The sequence below is a fragment of the Typopeltis vanoorti genome, chromosome 10 (assembly GCF_054136105.1).
Source record: "Typopeltis vanoorti isolate ZY-2024b chromosome 10, IOZ_Tvanoo_1.0, whole genome shotgun sequence".
NCBI lineage: Eukaryota > Metazoa > Arthropoda > Arachnida > Uropygi > Thelyphonidae > Typopeltis > Typopeltis vanoorti.
The window spans coordinates 11,267,616-11,295,146 of NC_143558.1; the positions used below are offsets into that span (position 1 = coordinate 11,267,616).

At 36.3% G+C, this 27,531-nt stretch overlaps 2 protein-coding genes across 3 annotated transcripts in view; one reads left to right on the forward strand and one right to left on the reverse strand.

Moving 5' to 3' along the window:
- Positions 1-11,916, reverse strand: part of pcx (pecanex) — a 621,557-nt gene extending 609,641 nt beyond the window's left edge. The window contains exon 1 of the mRNA XM_090398640.1: positions 11,665-11,916. Within this exon, the coding sequence (XP_090254766.1) occupies positions 11,665-11,817 (153 nt within the window). The 5' untranslated portion in view covers positions 11,818-11,916. The remainder of the gene's footprint in view (positions 1-11,664) is intronic.
- A 255-nt stretch (positions 11,917-12,171) lies between these two features.
- The window catches only part of LOC150102171 (mitogen-activated protein kinase kinase kinase 10-like), a 243,463-nt gene continuing 228,103 nt past the window's right edge, over positions 12,172-27,531 (forward strand). For both annotated transcript variants that reach the window (XM_090399802.1, XM_090399803.1), the window contains exon 1: positions 12,172-13,238. In XM_090399802.1, coding sequence (XP_090255928.1) covers positions 12,527-13,238 — 712 coding nt within the window. In that variant the 5' untranslated portion in view covers positions 12,172-12,526. The remainder of the gene's footprint in view (positions 13,239-27,531) is intronic.

Below are 27,531 nucleotides of genomic sequence, written 5' to 3' on the forward strand. Positions count from 1 at the left end.
TCTTGATGGTACCATGGTAACCTGACTCGAGAAAAAGGCAGACCTTTGAAGTGATCAGTTTTTGACTTCAAACTCTTGCTTGAACAACCAAGACAAACCACCAGCACTACCACAAACTGCCCACCTCATGCTTCCTCTAAACTTTTGCCAGAAGATCATCAGGAAAACCCTGATTAATCTTAATACTAATAAGGCTCCTCGTACAGATAGTATTCCTCCCATTCCTCAAAATTTGTGCCCTAGAATTAACATCCATCCTGTATCATAGCTATGATGTTTAACTGGCATGCATCTACTCAAAAGTCTGAAAGTGGCCTTCAGCTTGCCTAAAAAAGGAGACAAAAATAAGCCATCTAACTATCATCCCATTGCTCTCACCTCAGTACTTTCAAAAGCGATGGAGGTTATCAACAACCAGCTTCTTCGTTACCTGGGGATCCATCAATTAATTAGTGATCACCAATGTAGATTCCATCCTTGTTCTACAGCTGACCTCTTTGCTAATCTCATCCACCTTGGAACATGCAATGGAAAGAATTGGAGAAACCTATGTTATCACTCTCAATATGTCAAAGAATTTGATTGTGTCTGGCACTGAGGCCTCCTGAACAAGCTACCATCTTACTGCCTCCTTCCTGCACTGTGTGATTGCCAATTTACTCACTGGTAGTTCATTGCATGTCATGGTGGATACTTCCTCTAATCAGATATCTCTATCAATGCTGGAGTACCATAGGGTTCTGTTCTCTCACACACACAATTCCTCCTTTACATCAATGACCTTCTCTTTCTGACTTCAAATCCTATTCATGGCTTTGCCGATGACAGTACTCTTCCTTTCTCTTCCCCATTCAAGAAATTCTGTGGTACTCAAATGATAGAAGCCTCAAGATCTTCCTTAACCAGTCACTTAAACAGTGAACTCCTCAACATCCTCAAATGGGGTGAAGACAACTTAGTAAATTTCATTACTATAAAAACTCAAGTCTACCTTATTACCTGCACAAAAGTTCCTACTTCTCTTCCACTTACTTTTGATGATGTTCCAATTTCCTTTCAAGATCAGCTTCCTTTTTTTGGGATGACTGTCAGATATCCTGGCAAAAACACATTATATATATACATAGCGCCTCAAGTCTCTAAAAAACTTCTTTTTTTCCATTCAAAACATTACTTCCCTTCTGCTCAATTCCTAACACTTTATAAGTCTCAGATCTAACCAACCAACCTTGGAATATTGTTCCAACATTTTGGGTGATGCACCTAAAACCTCTCTAAGAATTCTTGAAATATACAAAAGATGGCAATCCATTTAACAGGTGAATCTTCCCTCCCATACTCCCTTCAGTCACTTTTCCAAAGGTATGCTGTTTTTGCACTGTGCCTTTTCTAAAGGTACTTTCATAGGCATTGCAATTCTGAATTGACCATTCTTCTAACCATGTACAAGCTCTAGTATGCCCACACTTTCTTGAGCTTTGCTTGCCTTTGTGCCAAGAATAGTCGATTTGTTGAAGGGGAGAAAGAAATGAAGGATGTACAAATTGGTCACAAACATGCGAAATCACGTTCTTTATAAGTAAAATTTTCCAACTGTTATACAAGCAAAATAGTTATCACTTTAAAAACTACAATGATCATAAAAGAGAAGTTAATTTTCCGACATAATAATAAACACTCATCTCACAATAAGGTTTGATTACCCTATTATTGGAATGGATTCTCCTTCTGTTGACATGCACAGAAGTGTCTCGTATCTGTGGGCATACTATATCATAAGATGATAGCTTGTACATGATTAGAAGAAGAATTCCAGCATGTGATGGAAGGTACCATAAACTAGAGCTGCCACTGACCAACTCCAAACATGCCCAACAAACTTCTCATTATCCTCCTTCACTCCATTCAGCTCTATTATTTGAAACAATCGTCTCACATGCTGTTTTTCCCACTGAGTACAACCTCTAACTCTTTAAGAAATATATCAAAAGATTACTTCATGACACTGCTGTGTTATAGGTCCTGTGACCTTTCAAGTGTGGGGCTATCATAAAAAAAAAACTATACCTATGAGGAAGGGAAGTGTATAGGGGGGGGTTGAATAAAAAATTACCATGTGGTTTTTCATGGTAACAAACTGAAATAGAATATTCAATACAAAGTGTAATAGCAGGTGGGAGCTGCATGGAAGGAACTTTGGCCATTAGTGAGATGCAGCTGACAGAATCAATAGTTATTGGAACAGGATGTGAGAACAGTATTTTAAGGAAGAAAAAGGAGAACAGGATGAGGAGAGGGATATTATTGACTACATGGATATTTTAAGCAGTACATAACAGAGTCAACACATCTTAGGGGCTTGGATTTGATTAGAAGATATTGTTGTAAATGAAGTGTCACATCATCCTCCAGTTGGCGAAAGTGACTATAAAGTGATCACTTGGGGATTGCCAGACATATCAAGACTTTTGTGAGAAAGAGTTATATGTGGAACTATAAGGCAGGTGATTATGGCAAACTCCGGAGGCAGCTTACAGAGATATCATGGAATAAGGAATTGCATGGGGAGGAAATCAATGCTGCTTGGTCTCTACTCAGGAATTATCTGGTAGAGGCAATGACTTGAGTATATTCCAAAGTTCAGGAGATTAAATAAGGTAGGCGTAAAATGGATGACTGAAGAGGTAGAGTGTGCAATCTGGAAGAAAACAGCACTATGGAGGTGGCACAAGATGAGTGGAGACATGAGGAGTACAAAGAGCAAGCAGGAAGGTGACTCACTTAGTAAGGGGAGAAAAGTGCAGTATGAGCAGCAGTTGGCAAATGAGGCTAAAAGAAATCCTAGAGTTTTTCAACATGTGACCAGTAGAAGGAAGAATGACTATGGGAGGATGATGTTGGTCAGTGATAATGGGAGAATGATAAATGCTGAGGAAGATATAGTAGAGTTGTTAAAAATAGCAGTTCATTAAAGTATTCCATCCTTGTGATTGTAACACAATGCAGAATTTGAAAACAATGGGAATGGGGAGGAACCACTGATGGTGAGTGAGCATATGAGGAACTGAGTAAACTTGATGTCAACAAGCAATAGGACTTGATGGTATATCACCATTTGCCTTGAGGGAACGTTCCAAGGAGTTAATAACAGCTTGAACGTACATTTTTAACATGCGTCTTAGATTAGCCCAAGTCCCAAAGGAATGGAAAGATGGCAAAATTGTTCTGCTTCATAAAGGTGATAAGACTAAGGCTTCGAATTATAGGCTAATCTGCTTGTCTGGAGTTGTTAAGGTGTTGGAGAAGCTAGTGAGGACAAGGATTCAGTACTGGGTGGCCAGTAGTAGAATTCACTTTAATGAACAGCATGGGTTTGCTAAAGGAACATCATGTTTTAGCAATCTGCTTACTTATTATAACAAGGTGGCAAATACATTGGACAAGGGGGATGCATATAGAGTAGTATATTTAGATTTTGCAAAGGTTTTCAATAGATTACCACATGACAAGCTAGTAGTTAAATTGGAACAGACAGGGTTGGACTGAAGATTAGCTGTCTGATAAATATCAATAAGTTGTGCATGGGGGAGTGATATGCCATTAGTGACTTTCCTCTTCTGGGATATCACTCCCCCCATACAAAACTTATTAATTTATACGTAAATGACATTGGAAAGGGCTTAAATGGTGATATTACATCATCTGCAGTTGTTTGAAGATGATGCAAAGTTGGGGAGAGTTATGAGAAGTAGAGCAGATGTGGCTTTGCAATAGGACCTAAATAGACTGAATGGGCAAGTGTATGGGGATATCAGTTCAATGCTTTAAAATTTGGGAAACAAAGATGGGATGCAAAGCATTTAGGATTGGTGAAGATATTTGAAAGAAGTGGAAGAGATAATGGATTTGGGGGTTGCGATAGACAGAGACATGAAATTTTGTGGCTATTTTGCTAAAATTGTGAGGACGACAGCAGATTATGGGAATGATACAGAGAACATTAACATGTAAAAGTAAGGATGTTTTGATTCCATTGTATAAGACCTTGATCAGGCCACATATGGATTATTATGCACATTTTTGGTCACCAGATTTTTAAAAGGATGATGACATGTTGGAAAGGGTCCATAGATGATTGGCTAAGTTCATATCTGGTGTCTGGAATGTGGAATATGAGGACAGATTGAGAGAATGCAAATTACAGCCTAGTGGATAGAAGGAAAAGGGTGGACATGATTGAGACATAAGTTGGTAAGGGGTAATTACCAGATTAATGTGGATGAGATTTTTCATAGAATATGTGGAGATAGAGAGGGAGAGAACGAGAGACATCCCTGGAAGCTGTATAAGGCGGGTGTGAGCAAGAGGGTGAGAAGTAGATTTTTTACATGGAGAGTGGTGGGTGATCGGAATGCATTGCCTGAGCGTCGAGATAAGATGTGCTGTGCATGTGAGAGTGGGACCTTCCATGATGAGTGTTTTGACTCCATGAAGGTCTGTTGATAATAATAATAATAAACAGTGGAAACCGCAGCCAAAAAAATATAAGCTCAGCAGAGGTCAGAGAAGTAAAAGGCAGTGCATTTTGACTATCTCAAATATGCTGCTTAGTGTGAGACAGAGGTCAATAGGACAAAATATCACTGGCTGCTGCTACAGGACAGAGATTCAAAGGATGATGTGCATAATGTGCTTTGGCAAATAAGCTCACCAAGGAGGGCAATATACCTATTTTAGTTTTTATACCCATAGGTTTTTTTTATAAAAACCTATATCCATAGGTTTTTATACATATTTATACAAATACGTATAAATATTTATACAAATACGTATAAAAACCTATATCCATAGATTTTTATACGTATTTGTGGGTACAATTGTTGGAAGGAAGAAATGACATGGGCAGAAGGAAATGGAATTTATGCAACTGCTGAGAAACAGCATGTGATAGAGGGTACCATAAAATCTGGGAATGCTGCATCTAGTGACTGTATCAAAGAATTTTGTTTATAACCAAGCTACCATTTGGCCACCAAATGAGAAGAGTAATCATGCAGTTCTTGATCTATGAGGTAGCTAAATATGTGAAATTTCAGTGAAGAAGAATTATTAGAGGAATTAGAGCTGGTGATTACGGCAAACTCAAGAGGCTACCTGGACCACTCTTCAACCACCCTTTAACAGTGGAAATGGTAAATGGTGACTAAAGGAAGTAGTAGAAGACTACATACTTAGGATCAGGAAGATAAATTAAGTGAAAATTAAATAGATGAGTTGCAACATTAAGAAGGAGCTGCACAAAAAGAAAAAAGAGAGAAAAGTGATCAGCAAACTTATAAGCAGTACAAAGCACAAGCTTTTTGGCCTGTGCTTTGTACTGCTCATAAGTTTGTACAGTAGGGCAGGCAAAATCAGAGTATGAAAGGAAATTAACTGAGCAAGCCAGAGGTAATCCCAGAGTTCTTTCAGTATGTGGCAAGTAAAAAGAAGAACGACTATGATAGGATCCATGAAGAGTATAAAGTGCAGGCTAGAAAGGTGACGAGCATGATAAAGAAAGAAAAGGTGCAGTATGAGAGGAGATTGACTGGTTAGGTCACGCTAAGGTTAACTCAAGGGAACTTTTCTGCTACATGGCAAGCAAAAGGAAGAATAATTATAGCAGATTAACATTGGTGGATAGTCATGGCAGCAGACTAACAGCTGCAAAGAATATAGTGGAATTATTAAATGAGTGCTTTATCAGAGTATAATCATACTGGTGTAAATGATGCAGTGGAATATACAGAAGAGAGGCAAGGATTAGGAGAATTGGAAGTGAAAGAAACAGAGGTGCATCAGATATTCGCTAGGTTAGATATGAATAAAGCTGTGGGATGGATGACATATCACCACATATTCTTAAGGAATGTGCACCACAGTTGGCTATGCTCCTGACCTGGTTATTTAATGAGTCTTGCAGTGGATAGGATTCCTAAGGAGTGGAAAGAAGGCAAAATAGTACCACTCCACAACCATGGTTCTAAGGCAGAAGTCTCCAACTATAGGCTAGTCTGTATAGTTGTGGTTGTCATCAAGGTGTTGGAGAGATTGATAAGGAATAGAATACAGGAGTGGGTTGATGGACATAGCATTCTTTATGATGGTCAGTATGGATTTCTAAAGGTAGGTCCTGTTTTAGTAATTTACTTGCATTTTATGATAAGGTGACAAGTGTGTTAGATAAGAGAGAATCATAAACAGTGATATTCTTAGACTTTGCAAAAGCATTTGATAGATTAACACATGATAAGTTGGTGTACAAATAGCAGAGGATGGGAATAGATAGTATATTGGTTAGATAGATCAGAGATTGGATCTCTGAACGATCCAGCAGGTTGTGTATGATGCAACAGTGTCTCAAAAAAGGAGAATAACCAGTGGTGTGCCCCAAGGTTTTGTTCTTGGGCCCCTGCTGTTTAACTTATTTGTAAACGATATATTATGTGGACTGACTGGGGATCTTCAGTTATTTGATGATGATGCAAAGTTAGGAAGAACTATAAGTAGCACTGCTGATGTTAATTCCCTTCAAGAAGATTTGAATAGACTTTTTACTTAGACAAAAGAGTGGGGTTGTAGTTTTAATATCAATAAATGCAAGGTGTTGCATTTTGAAGTGCAGAAATATGAGGCTGTGTACTATATTGATGGTGCTGTACTGCAGAAAGTGGATAAGATTAGAGATTTGGGAGTGAGGTTGACAGTAGACTGAAGACAGCAACATTAGCAATATAGAGAGTATATTGCTGCACATCGTAGTGCTGCTGTGATAAGAAGTACTATAACTCTACCACTGTATAAGGCACTAGTCAGACAACACTTGGACTCTTGTGCTCAGATCTGGTCACCTGGTTTTCAATGTGATGCGGAGACATTGGAGAGGAGCAAGAGATGAGTGACTAAGATAATATCAGGACTTGAGATTTGGCAGTAGACTGAAGCTTAGAAGGCATATTGCTAGTGTTGCAAAGACTGCACACTGAAGTGCTACTATGATAAGAAGTACTCTAACATGCAGGGATAAGAAAGTGGTTGTGGCATTGTATAAGGTCAGAGCACACTTGGACTATTGTGCTCAAATTTCGTCACCTGGTTTTTCAATGTGATTTGAAAACATTGGAGAGAGTCCAGAGATGAGTGACTAAGACAATATCAGGACTTTGGAATGCTGGCTATGCAGAGAGGTTGAAGAAATGCAGATTGCAGAGTTTGGTGGATAGGAGGAAGAGAGAGGTGATATGATAGAGACAATTAAACCTGCAGAGGTCGCAGGTGATCTGATAGATACATGCAAATTGTTTATATAAATATTCTTACACATATCTAGGGTATAGCTTGGAGGCCATCAGTAGCTGTGCATTCATATATTACGAATGATATTGCACACTGTTTATGTAGTCAGTTTTGGTTTAATACGTGTTATATAAAGATTTGCGATATTTCATAGTAAATTGTATCTGAGAGATACCGCAACCTCCGATGTCAGTATAGTATTGGTTTAGTTGTTTTTTTATTTACCGTTGAAATGGATGGAAAAATATATCGACAGGATAATCCATCAGATGTTGAAGAGATTCAGCGAATGTTACTCGAGTCAGAAATGAAAGTGATATTTGATAGTAAATTGTATCTGAGAGATACCGTAACCTCCGATGTCAGTATAGTATTGGTTTAGTTTTTTTCCTTTGTTCAATAATTTTTAGATTGTAACTGAAAATAAATAAACCATCATGTATTATATTTGCAGCGTTTATCACATTTTAGCATATAATAGTAATGAATGTATCTCTCAGATACACTCGACCTACACTGCAATTTTTTCGATCGTGACCTCTGCAGGATTAAGTTAGTGAGAGGATTTTATCAGATTAATCTAGAGGGGATTATAAAACGAGTAGATGGAGAGAGGGGAAGAACCAGAGGTCATTCCTGGTAGTTGTGTAAAAGTGTGGTGAGGAGGGGTGTGAGGAGCAGATTTTTTACGTAGAGAATTGTCAGTGAATGGAATGCATTCACTCTTAAGGATTTTAAGATTCTATATGATAAATATGTTGTCAGTTGAATGAACCTTCCATGATGAGTCTGCCGACTCCATGGAGGGTGTAATAATAATAATGATAGTGATGAATGCTGATAGAAGGAAGATTACTGAAGAAGGCAAAATATATAAATCACTGAGTGATCACTCTGCAATGATGTATTATTGCAGATATTGATGAACTACAGGTGCACAGAATATTATAGAACCTTGATATGAATACATATATGAGATTAGATGGAATATTATGAGAATGTGCTACAGAAAAGGGCTTTGACTTAGTTCTGCTGCATAAAGGAGATTTCAAGAGACAATCTGCAAATTATCAACCAGTCAGCATCTGAGGACTGGTGGGCAGGGTCAGGAGAATTCGGTTAAGGACAAAATTCAGGAAGGGGCAGATAGCAAAAGGATACTGTGTGGAGGTAGCATGGTTCTTTGATAAGGAGATCATGCCTCAGTAATCACCTTTAGTCACCTTTTATAATAAAGTAACAGATGAGTTGGATAAAGAAAATAGCTACACAATTATACCACCAAACATGTTGCAATGACATATGACAGCATACCATATGGATCTCTTTGGAGCAAATAGGTATGGATATGAAGCTGATGATTAAGAGGGTAGATGATGAATAGACATCATCCAGTAGTTTATGGAGGAGTACAGTTTAGGAGAAGGTGTGTGATAGTGGGTGCTGCAGGGCTCTGTGCTTCGGCCACTGCTATTTAATTTGTATATTAATGATACAGGAAATGATTTGCTGATGATACAGCAGAGTGATAGTTAATAAATGTGATCTAAAGTAATTGCAAGTTTAAATAGACTGACATAAATAAATATATTTAATATGAAAAAAAAAGTATAAAGATATGCAATTTGGGATTAAACGATAACAAGTTGCATAATTCACTTATGAACTGCAGGAAAATCAATGAGGCTAGGAATTTGGGGTACTAGAGAATGGGGAGTTAGAGTTCAGGGGGCTTGCAAAAGTAACTAAAATTAGCTCATAGAATTATCTGGTTACTGAAGAACACACCAACCAAAAAAAAAGATATAACATTGTTTTTATACTTATTTATAAGACTGTAATAGTCCTATCTGGACTACTATGCAAAGATCTGATCTGGATTTTTGGGGGATGAAAAGGAAGTAGAGAGGATCCAGAAGTGACCAAGCTGGTCACTTAGGAAAAGTAGAGATACGATAGAGACAAAAGTTACTTGAGGGATTTATAACACTGATAAAACAAGAAATTTTCCTAATGGTTATTAAAAAGAGGAAAATTATGAGTTATCTTTGGAAATCCTGTTAAGTTAGCAAGAGCAGGATGACTACATATGTTGCATGGAGAGTAGTAGATGAGTGGAATGGGTTGCCAGTCAATCGTGAGCGTTCCATCAGTAAATGAGTTCTGAGCAAAACATATGGACCTCCTGTGATGAATCTACAGACTACATGAAAATTGCTACACAATAATCTTATCTTCAAATGACAACCAGAAGACCTACTAGCCAAAATGACAGAACTTAATTATATTGTGTTTCAAGGCATAATTTGTTTATTAATATGACCAATTTTCTTTTCTTTTATTCTTCAACTTAAGATTGTCGAAATGAGTGCCAAGAACGATAAACATGTCTGAAAGTTTGTACTTTCATTTCAACACTGATTTTACTGGCATAATCCAACAAAGGATCTCTGAGAGATTGTGATTAAAAGATTACAGAATGGCCCTCTCCCAATCTATTCTCTCCAATCTCAACCAAAGAATGTCCTACAGTTCATTAGCTACCTGCAGAAGAGAAAACTATCGAGTTCAAAAAGTAACCCTCTTATCTAACCGAAATTAATATAAAACACAATAAATAGAGTGCTTACCTAGGTAAGCTAATCTTCATGCTCCTTTATTTAAATCAGAACAAATTTTAATATAACAATAATAAACATTCATCTCAACAAACATTCCATTCACACATATAACTCATTGTATTTCTAGCTTTTTTGTTTTTATCATAAAGCCACTCATGAAAAGCTAGAAATTTATAGCACTGTGGTTGGGCTAAGGGTTACATAATTCACAAGAAAATGAATCCTTCTCTACTGATTAAACCTTGTACTATTTTCTGGTTACCAGAAAATAGTATGAAAAAAGAAAATTATCTCCCACCTAAATACTTTCATCAACATGTGTCACAGTGGGATTCAAAACCCACAGCCTGTTGTATGGAAAGAAGAGATGATATTTGTGCAACTATCGATCAGCAGACTATATGACTTATTATTTTTAAAAGACAAGTCTCATAAAATGCAAGAAGCTGTATAAGCATGTCCAGAGTAAGCTTTCACAAACATCCATATCTTATAAGAGATTAAAATCTATGGTTTCATCTATGCTTTTTTGTGTGTGTGTGTGTTTGTATTTTTTTAAACCACCTACATTACTATACATTTATATATTAAAGTATCAAAGACTTAACAGTGAAATGTTTACTGTTAACTTTTACATTTCCTCTTTTATTATGCCAATATAAAATTATAAGATTGAAAGATGACTGCACAAATAAATTATCAGTGAGACAGAGGTCATCAATATAGTATTCTATAATACAATGAAACAAGGAATACATTCTTTTTAAGGCAAAGCTATTTGTGTATTATACAATGTTAAGGATTTTGATTATATCATTCAAGTTGCCGTATTCTGATTTTTTTTTTTTTTTGAATTACTGCTAAAATAATTATAGCAATGAAACCAATATATAATGCGCATTATGTGTGCTCTTCTGGCTAGTTTGTTTTGCAAAACTGGTTCTTCCTCGTGTAAATACCCTGTTGTCTCCATATGTTACTGGCCAACTTGCCTTAAACTGAAGTTTTTATGATTCTTAACATCCTATATAGGAATCAAACAAAGATACTTCCAACCAAAGGACATTATTCTCTACTGGTAAAGATTTACATAAGAGACTGACAGATGATGAATTCTGTGTATGAAATTAACTTAAGGAATGCGATATATATTCCTTAAATATATTTCTGAACAAAAAATGTTGCTAATTACATTTAAACTATTTACTCATATACAAGTGCTAGGAACATCAAATGTATTAAACCTTGAAGAAGTCACCAGCATTTTAAATTTATCAGTCCATTATGGAAGCACTATCAATTATTGGTATCAGAAGTAATCACTAAACTGAGTGGGGGGGGGGGGGTTTATCCAACCTATTCGAATGGCAGGTAATTAGCTAAAATATAAAATAAATAAAACCAAGCAGTTTTATCACATAACGTTAGTCCACCTTATGAATTATTTTATTATAAATCGTTCATTTATAATAAATGAAATGGCAAAGCAATTGCTACTTTAAATCATAAAAAGGAGTGTTATTTTTTCTATTCTTCTTAAGTAAAGTTCTCGTATTGTCATATGACATACTTTCACCGTACAAACTAACCATTAATAGTACTTAAGGATGTGGTGAATTTAGAAATATCTTGAGGATGCTTTCACAAACAAGCAGGTTTGTTTACCATTTTATTAACGTAAACTGAGATTCGTTTTTTTACTGCTTACCATGTATAACGCAAAAGGAAGACACAGAAGTAACAGCCAGAGATACAGATGAGAGATATTGCAAAAATGATCTTGCCGGGGATCGTAAAACCATCCTCCCGTAAATGAAGCCCAGACTCCTTGGCGAAGAATCTCTAATGTTTGTGATCCCATTGTATGTTGTATAATTTAACTGGTACTAGTTCTAAGCCGTGTTATTATTCTGCTACATATTTCATCATACTCCATGTTGAGGAAAGACTAATTTTGATGTAAAAGTAGCACGGAGGAGTTGAACGTTGCCATGTTGAGGTACACTAACGCCACCCTACGAATATATATTACACACCCACAAAAATATATAGTATTTTATTTCTTTTATTACGTAAAAACATTTTCAAATTATTTTAATGTAAACAAATAGTTACAAAACCTTTCTTTACTATATAATATTAAAGTAGCCAATAGCAAGTCTTGGCACACCCTCTTTAGAATGAAGGTCAAAGTACCCAATATGGCGGTGTGTCGTTTGGGTAGTACCATTAAGGAGAGGTAGTAGTTTGTGCCAATACCAGGAAAACACTACTACGTGCTAATGGAGGATTTGGGGTGTCAGGGTTCTATCAGTGTTTCCAGTGCCTTATTGTATATGAGGTGACATACTTGATTTTCAATGTGTTTTGTCATATTTTTGTTTTTTTAGTTAAGTCACATGTGTATATGGCTGTCTGACTTGCTAGCGCTTTCGTATTTCTCTCTGCTATGCCAACCAGTTATAGGCTTAACACAAGCCTCCCAAGACTTGTTAGTGGGATCCAAGGCTTCAAAAGCGGTGTTAATTTTTGGCTGAAAAACCAGAGATAACATCTCAAATTGCTGACGAATGCCTGCTGTAATTAATTTGCTCATGGAATCCATCCAATCTGTAATGCGGAATGAAAATGTCCGTGAAGACAGAACGAGACTGTGGACGGCAATATATGATTATGATGCTGCAGGAGAAGATGAACTCTCGTTGCGCCGTGGAGAACAGGTGGAAGTTTTATCCAAAGATGCAAAAATTTCAGGTGATGAGGGATGGTGGACAGGTAAAATTAGTGATAAAGTTGGAATTTTTCCCAGCAATTTCGTGACACAACAAGATGTAAATAATGTGAAACCTGTTGGAAATGATGATAGGCCATTTGAAATAAAATTTTTAGAGCTTAAGTTGGATGAAGTTATTGGAGTAGGAGGGTTCGGAAAAGTGTATCGGGGATATTGGAGATCTCAGGAAGTAGCAGTAAAAGCTGCCAGACAAGATCCCGACGAGGACATTAGTGTTACAACAGAAAATGTCAGACAGGAAGCCAAGTTGTTTTGGTTACTGAATCATCCAAATATTGTCACTTTAAAGGGAGTTTGTTTAGAAGAGCCTAATCTTTGCTTGGTAATGGAATATGCCTGCGGTGGATCACTGAATAGGGTCCTGTGTGGTAGAAGAATACCTCCTAATGTTCTTGTAAACTGGGCAATTCAAATTGCACGAGGCATGCATTACTTGCATTATGAAGGGCCAATTAAGCTTATTCATAGAGATCTCAAATCAAGTAATGGTAAGTACCAAAAAATTAGTAAGTAGGTACTATTTCTGGGAAAACTCCCATGTTTAATTAGTAGGTAGTTTTGAATTTTTAAATGTAGCTTTCAAAATGGTTTATGAAGAATATATTAGCCTTAAAGATTAGATAATCTGGATGCCCTACTTCTGGAGATCAACTATTAATAATTTTTCAACTCAGGTTTCACACTAAGTGATGAAAATTATCTTCAAATTAAAAGAATGATGCAAATTATGATGACTAGTAATTCTGAAATACTGTTTTATTTCTTTATATTTTGATGTTCAGGCATGAATTATTAATTCTTTTAAATAACTTGCATATTGTATAGATGAGTATAAATTGTTGAAGATAAAAATTATCATTATGACAAATGAAAAAAAATAATAATAATAAATAAAGATAAAAATTATGGAGGAGAAACTAGAAGTATAAACTGCATTCAGGCCAAATAGAGGTTGTCAGAATCAGATTTCAATATGCAATAAATATTAAAAATCACGGGAATAAGACAAGGATCTGTACTTAAGTTTTGTAGATCTCAAAAATGCATATGACAAGATGCACAGGGAAAAGCTTTTTAAAACACTACAATTATATGGGGTAAATGGAATTATACAGACCAATACATAGTCTATATTTAAGTTGTCAGTGAGAAATGAAGGAAATACAGGAAGATGGTCTGATGTAAAATCAGGGGTAAGACAAGGATGCACATTATCTCCACTCTTATTCATCATTTATATGGATCGCATTATGAAAGTGACATTAAGCCTGATATTAGAATTGGAGATGTCCAACTTAGCTCTTTGCTTTACGTAGATGATGTTGTACTCTTAAACATACCTAGTGCAAGTCTCCAGGATTCTCTAACTAAATTGAATAATACCTGTAACAAATTTGAAAGTCAGTAATAGAAGACTAAAACTATGAAAACATCCACCTAAACAAAAACATGAAAAACCAATACCAGAAACATGGGGCACCAGGAACCACAAATAATTTTACAAACAACTAACCATGTTCCCCACCTCAAAGAAAGAAAGCAAAGAAAAGAAAAACATGCACCATCGTATTGATCTTAAAAAATAAACTCCAATCCCCAATAAATACATGCACCCATAAAACAAAACAAAATTTTAAGACATCAACTCTAGAAAAATGAAAAACAGAAGAAAATGAACATATTATTAAACATAAATATTATTATTATTATTCATGACACCTCCAAGGAGTCCGAAGACTCATCGCGGAAGGACACATTGTACAACTCTCCATCTCCACCACTACACCTAGCCTCTATCATCAACATCAGCGCCATCTACCAGCCACTACCACGGCTAGTATTTATTTGTCTGTAAATTGTGTGTGTTCTGAAGGGCCACACATATACACAGCAAATAAAAAAAAACATAAAGATAATAACAAACCCTCTTCCAGAAATACTGCTAAGAGACCCCATAAAAAAAAAAAAGAAAAAAAGCATTTACTTCAGGTGGCTTGTTATTTAGTAAATAACAAGCCACCTGAGTAAACATAATGTAAACAAATTAATGCTCTCTTATTAGATCAATCACATGAAATAGGTCATGCATTTATTGATTTCTTGGTGATCAGAAAGGAGCAGCTGTTGTAAAGTTTACTAGGTATTTGCCTTATGGAACAAATAGGGATGTAGGAAAATCACAGATGCAGTAGAAATAGTAGAATTATTGAGCAATCCTTTCTAACAGGCTATATGTTATTCCATTCAGAAACATTAAGGTTCTAGCTATGTGTAAGGTCTAGATAAATATCATCTACTTAAAATAGATGATCTTCATTGCCCAGTGAAATGCCACTACCTTCCTTATTAGCGGTCTGAAATTGCTGTTGCCATGTTTGGTTCCCAGAGCAGGGGGCTCAGTTTCTGACCTCTCTTCCTCCTCAAATCTTCCAATATGCAGTGTGAGTGATACCCATCAAGAGCATGCGAAACATACCATGGATATCCAGAACCCACCTTCAATGGTATAGCAGTAAAGTTACATAAGCTGGCTATCAAATAGCATGAAGAACAGAATTAAATCTCTCTCCTCCAACAATATGTTCCTTTGCTCCTTTTGTCTTCAACTTTGAAATACTAACACGACCGACAGTAAACCTAAATAAATATGGTGACATTTCTGTTAAAATAGAAAACAAACCTCCCTCCCAAAAAAATAAAAAATTCAAAAAATCGTACAAAAAATTTCTTCCACATTCATTACAGTAACGTTTGTGGTTTAAATGCCAAACTAAATGATCTCATCACCAATAGACATCCAACCTGATCTTTCTTTTTGACCAAACACCAAATTTCTACCACAACAACGACCACAGCCTGCCTTAAATGTCCAAACTACATTCTGTATGATTCCATTCAGCACAAGGGTAGTACTTGTGCTTTTGTGTGATCCAGTATTCCTTGCCAGAGATGCCTTCTGGCAAGGAATTTTGAATTCCCCTTGTTTTGATCTTCTGTAGCTTCACATTTCCTTTTATTATGCCTCATTCATCTGCTGTCTCTACCTTCCTCGAATTCTAAAAATTATTCTTGCATTTGACTTCTTATTCTTGAAACCTGATTTCCTGTAATCTAACATTAATTTGGTTTTCCTTGGTGAAATTAATTCCATAACCGTCTTCCTTTTCCCAATTCCACTGACAGCTGGAAGAGAAGTAAAGATACTTGCTATAAGTAGTGATCGGAAGCAAATTCTATTGTATAGTGAAACCTGTGGAGTATTTATAACTAAACATACAATGTAACCACAGTAATTAAATTATTTTTAATAAGTAAATATTTTGCCCTAAGTATCTCAGGATATCATCAGTACAGTTATTTCAAACAATACTAGGAATAACATACATTTGTGGCGCATGCTTACAATGAAATCCCGCTATGCGTGCAGTAGCGTGTTATAGAATTAAAATAAATATATCTGATAAAAAAATAAATTATATTAAATTTAAATAAAATAACATACATAAATTTATTTTACATAATTAAGAATGACAATTTCTCAGACTTTAGGGATAGTAAGAACATCATTACAGTTTAAGTTGGGTCTGTGACATAGGGCTTCAGCACTTTATATAAATGCTCATCTTTATATAAGGATCTATGTAGAAGTTTGGTGTTTTTCCAATTGATCCTATAGTTTTGGTTTTCAACTCCGTGTTGTGCGAGGCTAGATTTGTGTGGTTTGATAAGACGATAATGGTCTTGATGTTCAGAGATGCATTTACTAATAGATCTTCCTGTTTGTCCATAGTAAGACATCTTACAGGAACATGAAACTTTGTAAACGCCAGGTAGCATGAAAGGTGAGAGTTTGTCTTTAGGAGAAGGTAATAAATTATAGATCTGTTGATTGGTTTGTAGGTAGCAGCAAGTATGTATTTCTTCATAATTTTTGACAGACGTTTGGAGATGCCTTTGACATATGGTATTGGAATCCTACGGACTTGTTCTTGTCTAGGTTGATGTATGGGAAAGTGACTGATGATTTTTTTTAAGTTGTTTTTGAATTGTATTCATTTAGTATGGCTGTGTTTTTTGATGATTTCCAATTCTTGGTTTAAAGATTCTTCGGAGGAGCAAAATATGTGCGCTCTGGCTACTAATGATTTAATGATGCCATATTTTTGAGATGGATGGTGAGCAGATAAATTGTGAATGTAACGCCTGAAAACATCAGCTTACAATAGACAAAAGTGGAGGTGGAACCATCTTCTTTTCGTTGAATGTGTAAATCCAGAAAGGAATTACCTTGTGAAGATTCTTTTTCTAGTGTGAATTTGATGCAAGGGTGAAGAATGTTGATTTTATCTGGAAACAGGTATAGTTCTTGTTTAGAATGACTCCAGGTGGCAAAGGCGTCATCTGGGTGATAAAATTTGCATACATCAGAGGCATCTTGAACAATCTAGATGCAAACACAGCTTCTGGTACTAATGGAATCCCACCAGTCATGCTCAAGAGATACCTTCCTGAAACTAACACCTGCTCTTTATTGTGTGTGTGTGTGTGTGTGTGTGTGTGTGTGTGTGTGTGTGTGTGTGTGTGTGTGTGTATCTACCCTATAATATAAAATGATAAGCTTTTTTTTGTAACGTTTTTTTTGAAAATCAGGGGCTATCCTGAGTGTCGGGTCATCAGAATTCAAGGAAAACCAGCCTACTAGTCCGGAACTGGGGGTGGGGGCAGAGACTCCCTAGTATGTATGTATGTATATATAAACACTCTCTTATACTCATCTGGCATCTACCCTGCATGAAAGCAAGCCTATAAACAGCTGATTCGAAAAAAAAAAAAACAAAAAAAAAACAGTGATTTGTATTTGACTTTAAGCTGTCAACTTATTGCTCTAAGTTCACTGTTGTCTCAAGTAGAAGGAGGTCATCAAAAGTCAAGGTCAACACTGTCAGCTAATCAGTCAGTGACCAGCAATATAGATTTCACCAATAAAGATACAGTCACTCTCCTTATTTGCATCGTCCACCTCTGATTATGTTGTTGAAAAAACTTTTTTTTTTTTTCAAACACAATGTTTGAAACACAGTGATGTTTTCCCACTGGTTCAAGACAGACAAGAGTATACAGAGGATTTGAAATAGGAAGTAATCGCCATTTAGTGTTGAGCAGGATAAAATTGAACTTCATATTGAAAAGAAGGGTGTGTAAGAAAATTTAGAAATGAATCAAAGTTGAACAGCTATGTGAACTGTAGATTCAAATACACAAACATTATTCAAGAAAAACTGAAAAAGTTTGAAAACAAGAACCAAACCGTAGAGATTCAGTGGCAAACCCTAAAGAAAACTTTGATTCAGCCAGAGAAAGCCAGCATGAATAAGAAAGTAAACGAATTGTCTAAAATTAGCTAAACAAAAGTCAAGAAAAGACTTTAAGAGCATTGAAAATAAATATCAGTGAGGTGGTAAAATATTCTGGAGGTTGTTGAAAAAGTTCAGAAATGGAGAAAGAGCACTGTAAAAGAAATTAGAGATAATAAAGCAGACATGAAAACTGAGGATAAAGATATTCTTGATGTATAGAGTAATTACTTTGAAAGATTGCTAAATGAAACGAGCAGTGATAGCATGGTGGTATAAAACATTCAGTAGGAATGCCATCTGGAATATATGTGTAACTGGAGCAGAGAAAGCTTTCAGAAATCTGAAATGTGTAAAGGCAGTTGGAGTAGATGATATTTGATCAGAAATACTATAATATGGAGATATAAAAGTTTTACAGTGACACTGCATTATATAATTCATAAGGCCTGGCCAGAGGGTCAAATTCCAGATGATTGGTGTAGAGCAGTGGTTCCTAATCTTTTCCACTTGTGTACACCTTTTAAACCCATTTTTGTAAATTATACCCCGTGTTTTTAAAACAGCTGTTTTTAAATACTGACACTTTTGTTCAGTGCCTATCTTAATGTAAAATAGTTTGCTTTACTTGTTTTTCCTCCATTACTGGTTAATTTTCAAGTACCCCTGAACGGCCCAGCACATACCCCTGGGGGTACGCATACCACAGGTTGGGAACCGATGGTGTAGAGCAATCATATTATTCATCTATAAAAAGGGAAATAAAACTGAAACAGAGGAATTTCTCTACTGAGTGTTCCTGGTAACATTTATATAAGTATTATTGAGAAACGGCTAAGAAAAATTTGCAGAGGAAAAGTTCTCCCTTTTGAGAACATCATACTACACATTGCTACTGTAATTCGATCCAATTTCGAAAAAAGTCCATAATAGATGACATCTGTTAAAGCATGTATACATTTTTTTGACAGACTGTGTACCCAAATTAAAAAAAACTTTCTACATCTATCTCTCATCCTAAGATTTTATTTAATAAAGTCAAAGCATCTTTTGGCAACTTGTTTAGTTAAAATTCATAAGCTCTGCATTACTTCAACCTTAGCATTGTCAGGTCTGGCTCCCACTGACGAGACCTCAATAAAGGTCGAAACCGGTATGGGTAGTGACCATTGCCTTTAATGCATAGCATCATACATCTCTGCAAGGGGATGTGCTTTACATTAAGGGAAAAATACTAAGGAATGTGATCAGAGCTTAATCCACCTTTACCATGAGTTGCCTCAGACTTGCACTACGTGCAGGCTCAAACTTGACTTACTTGTCTGTTCGCTTACTTGGAAAATAGGATTAAAAACCAAGTTTATATAAAAATACTTGGTATCTTGAATATATATATATATATATATATATATATATCCTGTTTGTGTGTATATGAAAATTCCTTGATGAACAAGACAAAATATCATTAATAATTTTTATCAGAGACATATTTTTCCTTTAAGCAGTAAATGATAACCAGTGTTTAAGCATCCATACCATACTAATGAATCGCATCTAAAGCAAGATCTTCTCTTAACACATCCATGCTATTTATTACAGAGTATTAGTTCTCTCTACTGTATAATTTGCTGCTTCTGTTTTGGCATTACTCGTGCACCTTGGCTATTATTTTGTCGTTTTTCCTCTTCATATCTCCCTTCTATCCTATTAACTCCAGTTGTTGAACTATAATAATTATCATTATTATTTAACTGACCCAAAGGGAATCACATGACTCATTGCTAGAGGTCAATACTAGTGAACACAAAGTCTATCATACCACTCCTTAAAATCATCCACAGTCTGCACGTTCATCACCCTCTCAGGCAATGCATTTCATGCTCCTACAACTCCATGCAAAAAACTTACTTCTTACCCTTTTTGCTCACCACTCCTATTGTAACTTCCAGAGATGGCCTCTTGTCCTTGTTCCTTTCCCTCATTCTACCATATGCAAAATCTCCTCATTGTTTGGATTATTTATTCCTTCTAGCTTGTAATACCAGGATGGAACACTCTAATAAAGTGATCGTTAAATAGCTCAACTGTGTCATCTGCGTTAGTCACCCGATTCCCATCTTCATCCTGCAAGATAATTTGTCAGCTATCATTTTTCCTCCTACTTGCCACATAGCAAAAAAATCCTTGGGATTCCCCTTGGATTGCAGTGCCAGTCTTCTTTCATATTCTAATTTTTCTTTCCTTACAATACTAGTCACTTTCCCTAGCTTGAGCATTATATTCCTTATGTAAATATACTCCACCTCTCTCTCTTTTTTTATATGCCTTCCATAATCTCTTTTTCTTCTGCAATTCCCCTTTAATTCATTTTGTTATCCTTTCACTCCAAATTGCTCTATCTTCTTCACTCATATATAATCTGTCATTGCTCTCAACAACTTTTTCTTAAGTATCTCTCATGCATTAATGATCCCTCTTCCTTTAAATTCTTTCATCCATTGCACTGCTGCAAGCTGGTTTCTAAGTGTATGATAGGGAAGGACTATGAGAAGTAGAGCAGACATTGTGGCCTTGCAGGAGGATCTGAATAGACTATGAGAGTGGGCAAATGATTGGAGCTATCAGTTTAATGTTCTTCATGTAGCTTCCTCAGTGAGAGGGTGCAGTACCATGTCCTTCCAGTTCTCTCTGTTGGTGGCTTTCCTTTTTGTTTCTGCATAGCCATGTGATCCTGTCCATGATCTTATATCTTCAAGCCATGTCCTTCATTTTTTGCCTCTTGATCCTTTTCCCATAATTTTTCCTTCTAAAACTGTTAGTATCCTCTGTCCTGCTGAACCTCTCAGTACATGTTGTCCTGCCAATCTCATCTTTCTCTGGATCATTTCCTGTAATAAAGTCTCTGTGTTCTCATTCTCTGTATGACATCTGTATTTGTCACATGTTCTATCCATGGGATTTTCAGAGCTCTCCTATAGCACCACATTTCAAAGGCCATTATCTGTGAATATTGATACTAATTCCTATTTTTTTTGTTTTTCAATCTTTTTCATCACTGTCTCACTATAGATATTAAATAGATTTGGTGAAAGGATACACAAGGATACAACCTTGTCTAACTCCTCTTTTTATTTTCACTACAGAAGTCGCATCGTTAAACAGCTGTATTTTCTGTTATATAAATCATTTTTATAATCTTAAGTACATGATCTTCTATGTCTAATTTATTTAATATATTGAACATTTTATTATGTTTTACCTGGTCAAAAGCCTTCTGAAAGTCTATGAAGCATATGTAAATGTTCCTATTTCTTTCAAGTGATCTTTCTATTAGTATTTTTAGTTCCAGGATAGCATTAATGGTTCCCATTCCTCTTCTGAAGCCTTTCTGTTGTTTACTCAATTCATCATTTAAGGCTTTTTCAATTTGTTTGTTAACAATAGTTAAAATAACTTTAGATACATGGGATATTAGGCTCACAGTTCTGTAATCCTCACAATTTTGTGCATTATGTTTCTTTGGAATTGGTATACAGATAGATATTGTAAAAACTTCAGGTAATTGTATTGTTTTATAGATGTCCTGAATGAATTCCACTAAATAGTTGTTATTATTGCCAGTCAAAACTTTCAGCAGCTCAGCCAAGATATTATCACACCCAGGGGATTTATTATTAGTAAGATTCTTAATTACATGTTCTATCTCCTTTCTTGTCGGTAGAGTGGTATCTGTTGTTACGTTTAACTTAAGGTGTCATGAATCATCTAACATGTTACCATTATCATCATCATAGAGATCTGATAAGTACTCCACCCATCTTCCATTTATCTTTTCCTTATCAATGATTAGGTTTCCATCTTTGTCCTTGATGTTATTAGACTGTGTATGTTTTGCTTTTCCATTAAGTTCTTTCACTTTCAGGAATGCTTCTCTGGTTTTGTTCCTATTTTGTAATTCTTCTATCCCAGTGCACTGCCTATTTATCTAGTTTTCTTTCAGTCTTTTACATAACTGTTTGGTTATTTTATTCAAAGTTTTATATCTTAACCTTTCTTCTTCATTTGCTCCTCTTTTCCATGTTCTTCTTTCATCAATAAGGTTGATTACCTCTTGAGTTATCCATGGTTTTTCTTTCTTTCTTGTTTATTGATGTTGTTTTTAGCAGATATTATGATAGCTGCTTGTAGTCTATTCCACTGAGAGGGTTTATTTTCTTTTTGCAACTGTGCAGACAGCAGTTCTGAAATATTTTCATTAAATTTTGATTTTACTATCGGATTTTGTACCATTTGCAGATCCCATTTTAGGGGTTGATTTTTTTTAAATTTTATTGTTTTCAGGCAAATATTCATCTTCATTAAGACCAGTCTGTGATCAGATCCACAGTCAGCACTTGGCATCACCTTTGAGTTCCGTATTCCATTGAAGTAGCATTTACTGACTATAATATAGTCTAATTGATTTTTGTATCTTTCATCCGGACTTTCCCATGTGTATCATGCTGTTGGTTTTTGCTCAAAATTAGTGCTAGTTATGATGAGACCATGCTTGTTACAGAAATCAATCAGCTTTTGCCCTCTCTCATTCCAAATCCAAATGGACCCACATGTGTAGATGTTTTCTCTGATCCAACTTTTGCGTTCCAGTCACCCATAGCACAAATAACTCGATCTTTCTTGCCTCCGACTTCCTTTATACACCATTCTATTTCATCATACATGATATCTATTTCTGCTTTCTCATTCTGTTCTATAGGAGCATATATTTGAATGATCAGCATATCTCTAGGTTTAAATTTCACTAGAATTGCCATTACTCTATCTGATTTTTTGATTACGTGGATAATGTTTTTATTAGTTTTCTTTTCTACAATAAACATTACACCTCTTCTTGATACTTTTTCACCACCTGATGTATATATTTTATATATCTTGCCATTTGGAAGTTTCGACTCAAAATCTGATGATCCTTTCCAAAAAGTTTCACTTATTCCTAGTATACTAATATTCAATCTCTCCATCTCTCTCATCACATTAGCCAATTTCCCACATTTATTCAATCCTCTTACATTCCAAGTATGTAGCAATATTTAAGCAACTCTGTGTTGAATTTCTTTATAGCAGTCACGGACTGACGATACCGCAATGCCTGCTATATCACCCTGACACCACCGTTCCGGGCATATTGAGACTACCCGGGCTTTAATTCTTTTCTGTTTAGACATGATGCTTTGCATAGCAGCATTTTTTACGGAATGGGCTACCAGAACCATCCAACCCCAATATGAATGGAGGACTGCAGCTGTCGTTGGTTAGCGGGTCCCATGGACCTAGCCGGGAGGCCTACAAAGTAGTGCCACCGATCATCTCCCCTCATCCACCACCGAGGGGACACCCCGATGCACTGTGACAGCCCAGCGACCGGCAGTTTAATGTTGCAATGTCTTAAAATTTTGTGTCTCAGTAGCTCATTGAAAGTGGCATGTGCCGTCCACGATGCTACATTGCCCGAAGAGAGAGCGTTGTAAGTTAAATTGTAGTGGCTGACTAGAGGAACTTTTAGTAAACTTTTTGGCCGGCCTGGTTGGGTGGGTGGTTAGTGTATCCACTCTCCAGCCAAAAGGCTGCAGGTTCGAATCATGCCATAGGCATGAATATTTGTGATTGTTTTGAAAATACTAGTGGTGGTGGTGGTGTGCAGCAGATGGCGTTGGTCTAGATAATGATTGCAGTTGTAGTTGGTGGATTGAGTGGTGCAGAAGAGCTGTAGAGTAGGTGCCTCCCTTGATGAGTCTTTGGACTCCCTGGAGGTGTCACATAATAATAATAATAGTCATCTGCCTTATAATTCCACATAATTTTCTTCTGTTTTAATACTGCCCCATGCCTATTCATCCTCCAAGTCAGGACTACATGGTCACTCTCACCAACATGGGGAAAGTATGCCATCTCAGTGACAATCAGATCCTCTGATGCTATGACCAAATTCAGAACACTTGATCCTCATGTTCCCTCTACCACATGCTGCCTAAGACAGTTGTCCTCAAGAAATCCAAAAATTCAGTTCCCTTATTACTGCATACTATCTTCTCTGACCAGTTTATATCACCATAGTTGAAGTTACCCATAATGATCACTTGCTTTGTGCTTGCCAAACTAATTTGCCTAAACATTTCCTGCTCATCATCATCTGTATTCCCAGTCTGTAGCAACATCCCACTAAATACTTTTTCCTTTAAACATCCATCCCACATAATATACTCTCAAAGCCATTAGTGTCATTTCTTCTGAGAGCACACAATTCATCTCTTGTCATGACTAACACTCCATTCCACCACCACGTTTACCTTCCCTATCCTACTGAAATATGCTATACCCTTTGATTTCTATCTCTGTTAGAACATTCTCCTCAGTTAACCACATTTCACCAATACCAACAACCTTTGGAGAGAGTGAGTCAATCAATGCCACAAACTCAAATTCCTTTATTCCTAATGCTCCTAGCATTTGTATACATAAAAACCAGTGTATTGCTGGCTCTGTAATATAGTGTACACCCTCTCATTTCTCAAGCCACTATTGCCACGAAGCCATCCCTGCAACATTCCACCTGTGCAATTCTAGTTTCCCTGTCTCGACACACTCACTTGCTGAGAAAACAACAGTTCTTGCCAAATGCATGTGCCCCTTTTGCATTAAAATGCAATCCGTATCTTGCATACATCTCCCCTTCTATCCTCCTAGGTACTCCACATATTGCAGGTCCCTTTTCCTGCACATTCTCACTATCATCTCATTCATCAACACTACTTTTCTTCTCTACTCCACATTATCATACAGAGTCAACATGCTCACTGTCTTTCCTCGGATACATTTCTGCTGTACTATGTCTAACATTCAACCTCAAATCTCATGCTACACAATTCATGCTACCTCTCGGGTCATTAGTCCCAACCATTACTATCATCTCCTCCACACTTTCACCCCTCTTCACTGCTATTGCTGCACTTTCTATTATTCCACCAGGTAAGCACTTCTCTGGCACTCTACTCTGCACATTCCAAATCATCTAATCTCCATACATGACACTCCAAGATTCATTCATCCTTCTCTCACTGGCATCCCTGACTCTTACAGCTTGTAATCTCTCTCTCCCCCCCCCCCCTCCTCCTCAGCTCTCTAACCATTGCTTCCACACTCTCTCATCTTTCTGCAATTTCCTGTCTTTCACTGTATCTCTCTCTCTCTCTCTGATGCTGTTCTCTTATACCTCCTCTTGTTCCTCTTACACTAACTAATCTCTCTATCCTCCCAAGATCTTCATTCACCCTGTGCAGCACTCAACTCAGTCTTCATTCCTTCCATCTCCTTTCTCAGCAGTTATATTTCTCTTTGTATGTGTTCTGCTTTCATTTGCCATTCACATAGACAATCATGTCCACCAGACAAACCATCTCTGTGCACTAAACTACCCAAGGCTAAATCTGTTTGTAGGTCTTTAACATTCTCTCTATCCTCCAACACTACTGCCATCCAAAAACTGAAAATTCACGTTTCCAGAGCACTATCTCTGCCGCCACTAAATCCTGATATCGAGACACTCGTGTCTCCATACACCTCCTACTGCTTGCATTTCATGCACACATACACATCCATCTTGCACTGCCACATTTGTAAACAACAGGATGTGTACTCAACTAGTTTACAAATAACGTAGTCTTTAAATGGACAGTGGCTAGTGCTGTTACTGAAACTGGCAGCCACCATGTTGAATATAATCACTACGCTTGTAGACAATACTGAGATCGTAAAATTCTAACTAAATACCACACAATTATACAAAAAAAGTCATCAATTCAAATAGTGCAAACATAAATACAAGTATTGTCATGAAATAAACACAATAGATAGATAGATATTTATAAGTATCAGTAGTAAGGTCAGGTATTTAGAACAATACAAGTGATAATACTTTTAAATATCTAAATATCTTTCCTTACTACTAATACTTATCTTTTTTAGCAGCTTCTGTCACTCGTTGGATCCATCTTCAAGCACTAGCACTGCCAGGAAAGTTTGGGATTTTTTTTTTTTTTTTTTTTTTTTTTTTGGTTGCATATATACATCCAAATTACAAACCTCATTAAAATTAAAAATAAAAAAAAATAATTAGATTTTAGGCCAGTTAAAAGAACTCTTCAGTACTAATTTTTATATGTTTCCTGAGTTAGTTTACCTTTTGCACAGGTTTTTTTTTGTTTGCTTTGGTTCTCTCAACTTTGGGAAAATCACCCATCCGAAAATTTTAAGTAAACATAAATGAGTAATGACTAAGAACTGAGACCAGCTGCTAGAAATTTCCAAATATTGAAGCCAAAATCATTTTGCCTACTTCCTTTGGGAAATAAAAAAGCTAAAAATAATTTTAATAATTATATCAGAATTACTAAAATTGCGATTAAGTAATAAGTCCTACACCTTACTGATGTTTGCTGTCCTCACATCCTGAGTGTGTGATGACCTATCTGCATGTTATCTTTTCCTATTCAACCTCCTGTAGAACAGCAATTTCCAACTTTTACCTCCTTTCACCTGTGAAATTCTTCAATGTGGACATCAAATAAAAATTCTTCATTCAGCATCCTCGTGTTCTATATTCCTATAGAAATAAAAGTTGTACTAGTTTTAATTTTAAAACTAGTAAAAAGTTTTAAATGTTATATACTATATCTCATTTGTTTTCTGTATATATTCATGTGTCCTCATAGATACAGTCATTTAATTTTTAGTGACTGTCTTGCCTACACTGTATTTTATAGTAACCAGTATGTATAGCTACACATACAGTTCTTTCTAATTTATTTCCATTTTCTCTTCTTTATTCTAAGTCTTTTTTTTAACTATCAATGTACTTCATGTACAAACTATAAAAAGTATGTACATGAAGTGTACATACTTTTTACTATTTATTATTATCGCTTGTATTCTAAATACTGCTATATCTGTTGTATATTTTCATTTATACTACTTATTCAGTGTTCATAAAATTTGAATGGGGTTAGCCGAGTGGCTTTGCAACCATATGCCTGGGGAAGGAGTGTCCCAGGTTCGATTCCCGTTGTAGACGTGAGAAATTTGAGGATCTTCCTCAGGCATAGCCAAGTTAGCCGGTCTTGGACGTGGTCAGTAGGGTTTTTCCCACCGGTTTATCTGGCGTTTTTCATCCTGCAAGCAGGCAAACCGGCCCCGTGAACATACGCCTCTACAGTCAAAAATATACCCCCCCCCCCCTAGCAGCAGACCAGGCGACAGGTCGGTTGGGAGTAGTACTAACAAGAAGCCGCATCTAAGTAACACGCAGACCCTGCATAGGAAGCGGGAATAACGCATAGAAGAAGAAGAAGAAGATTCAGTGTTCATAAAATTT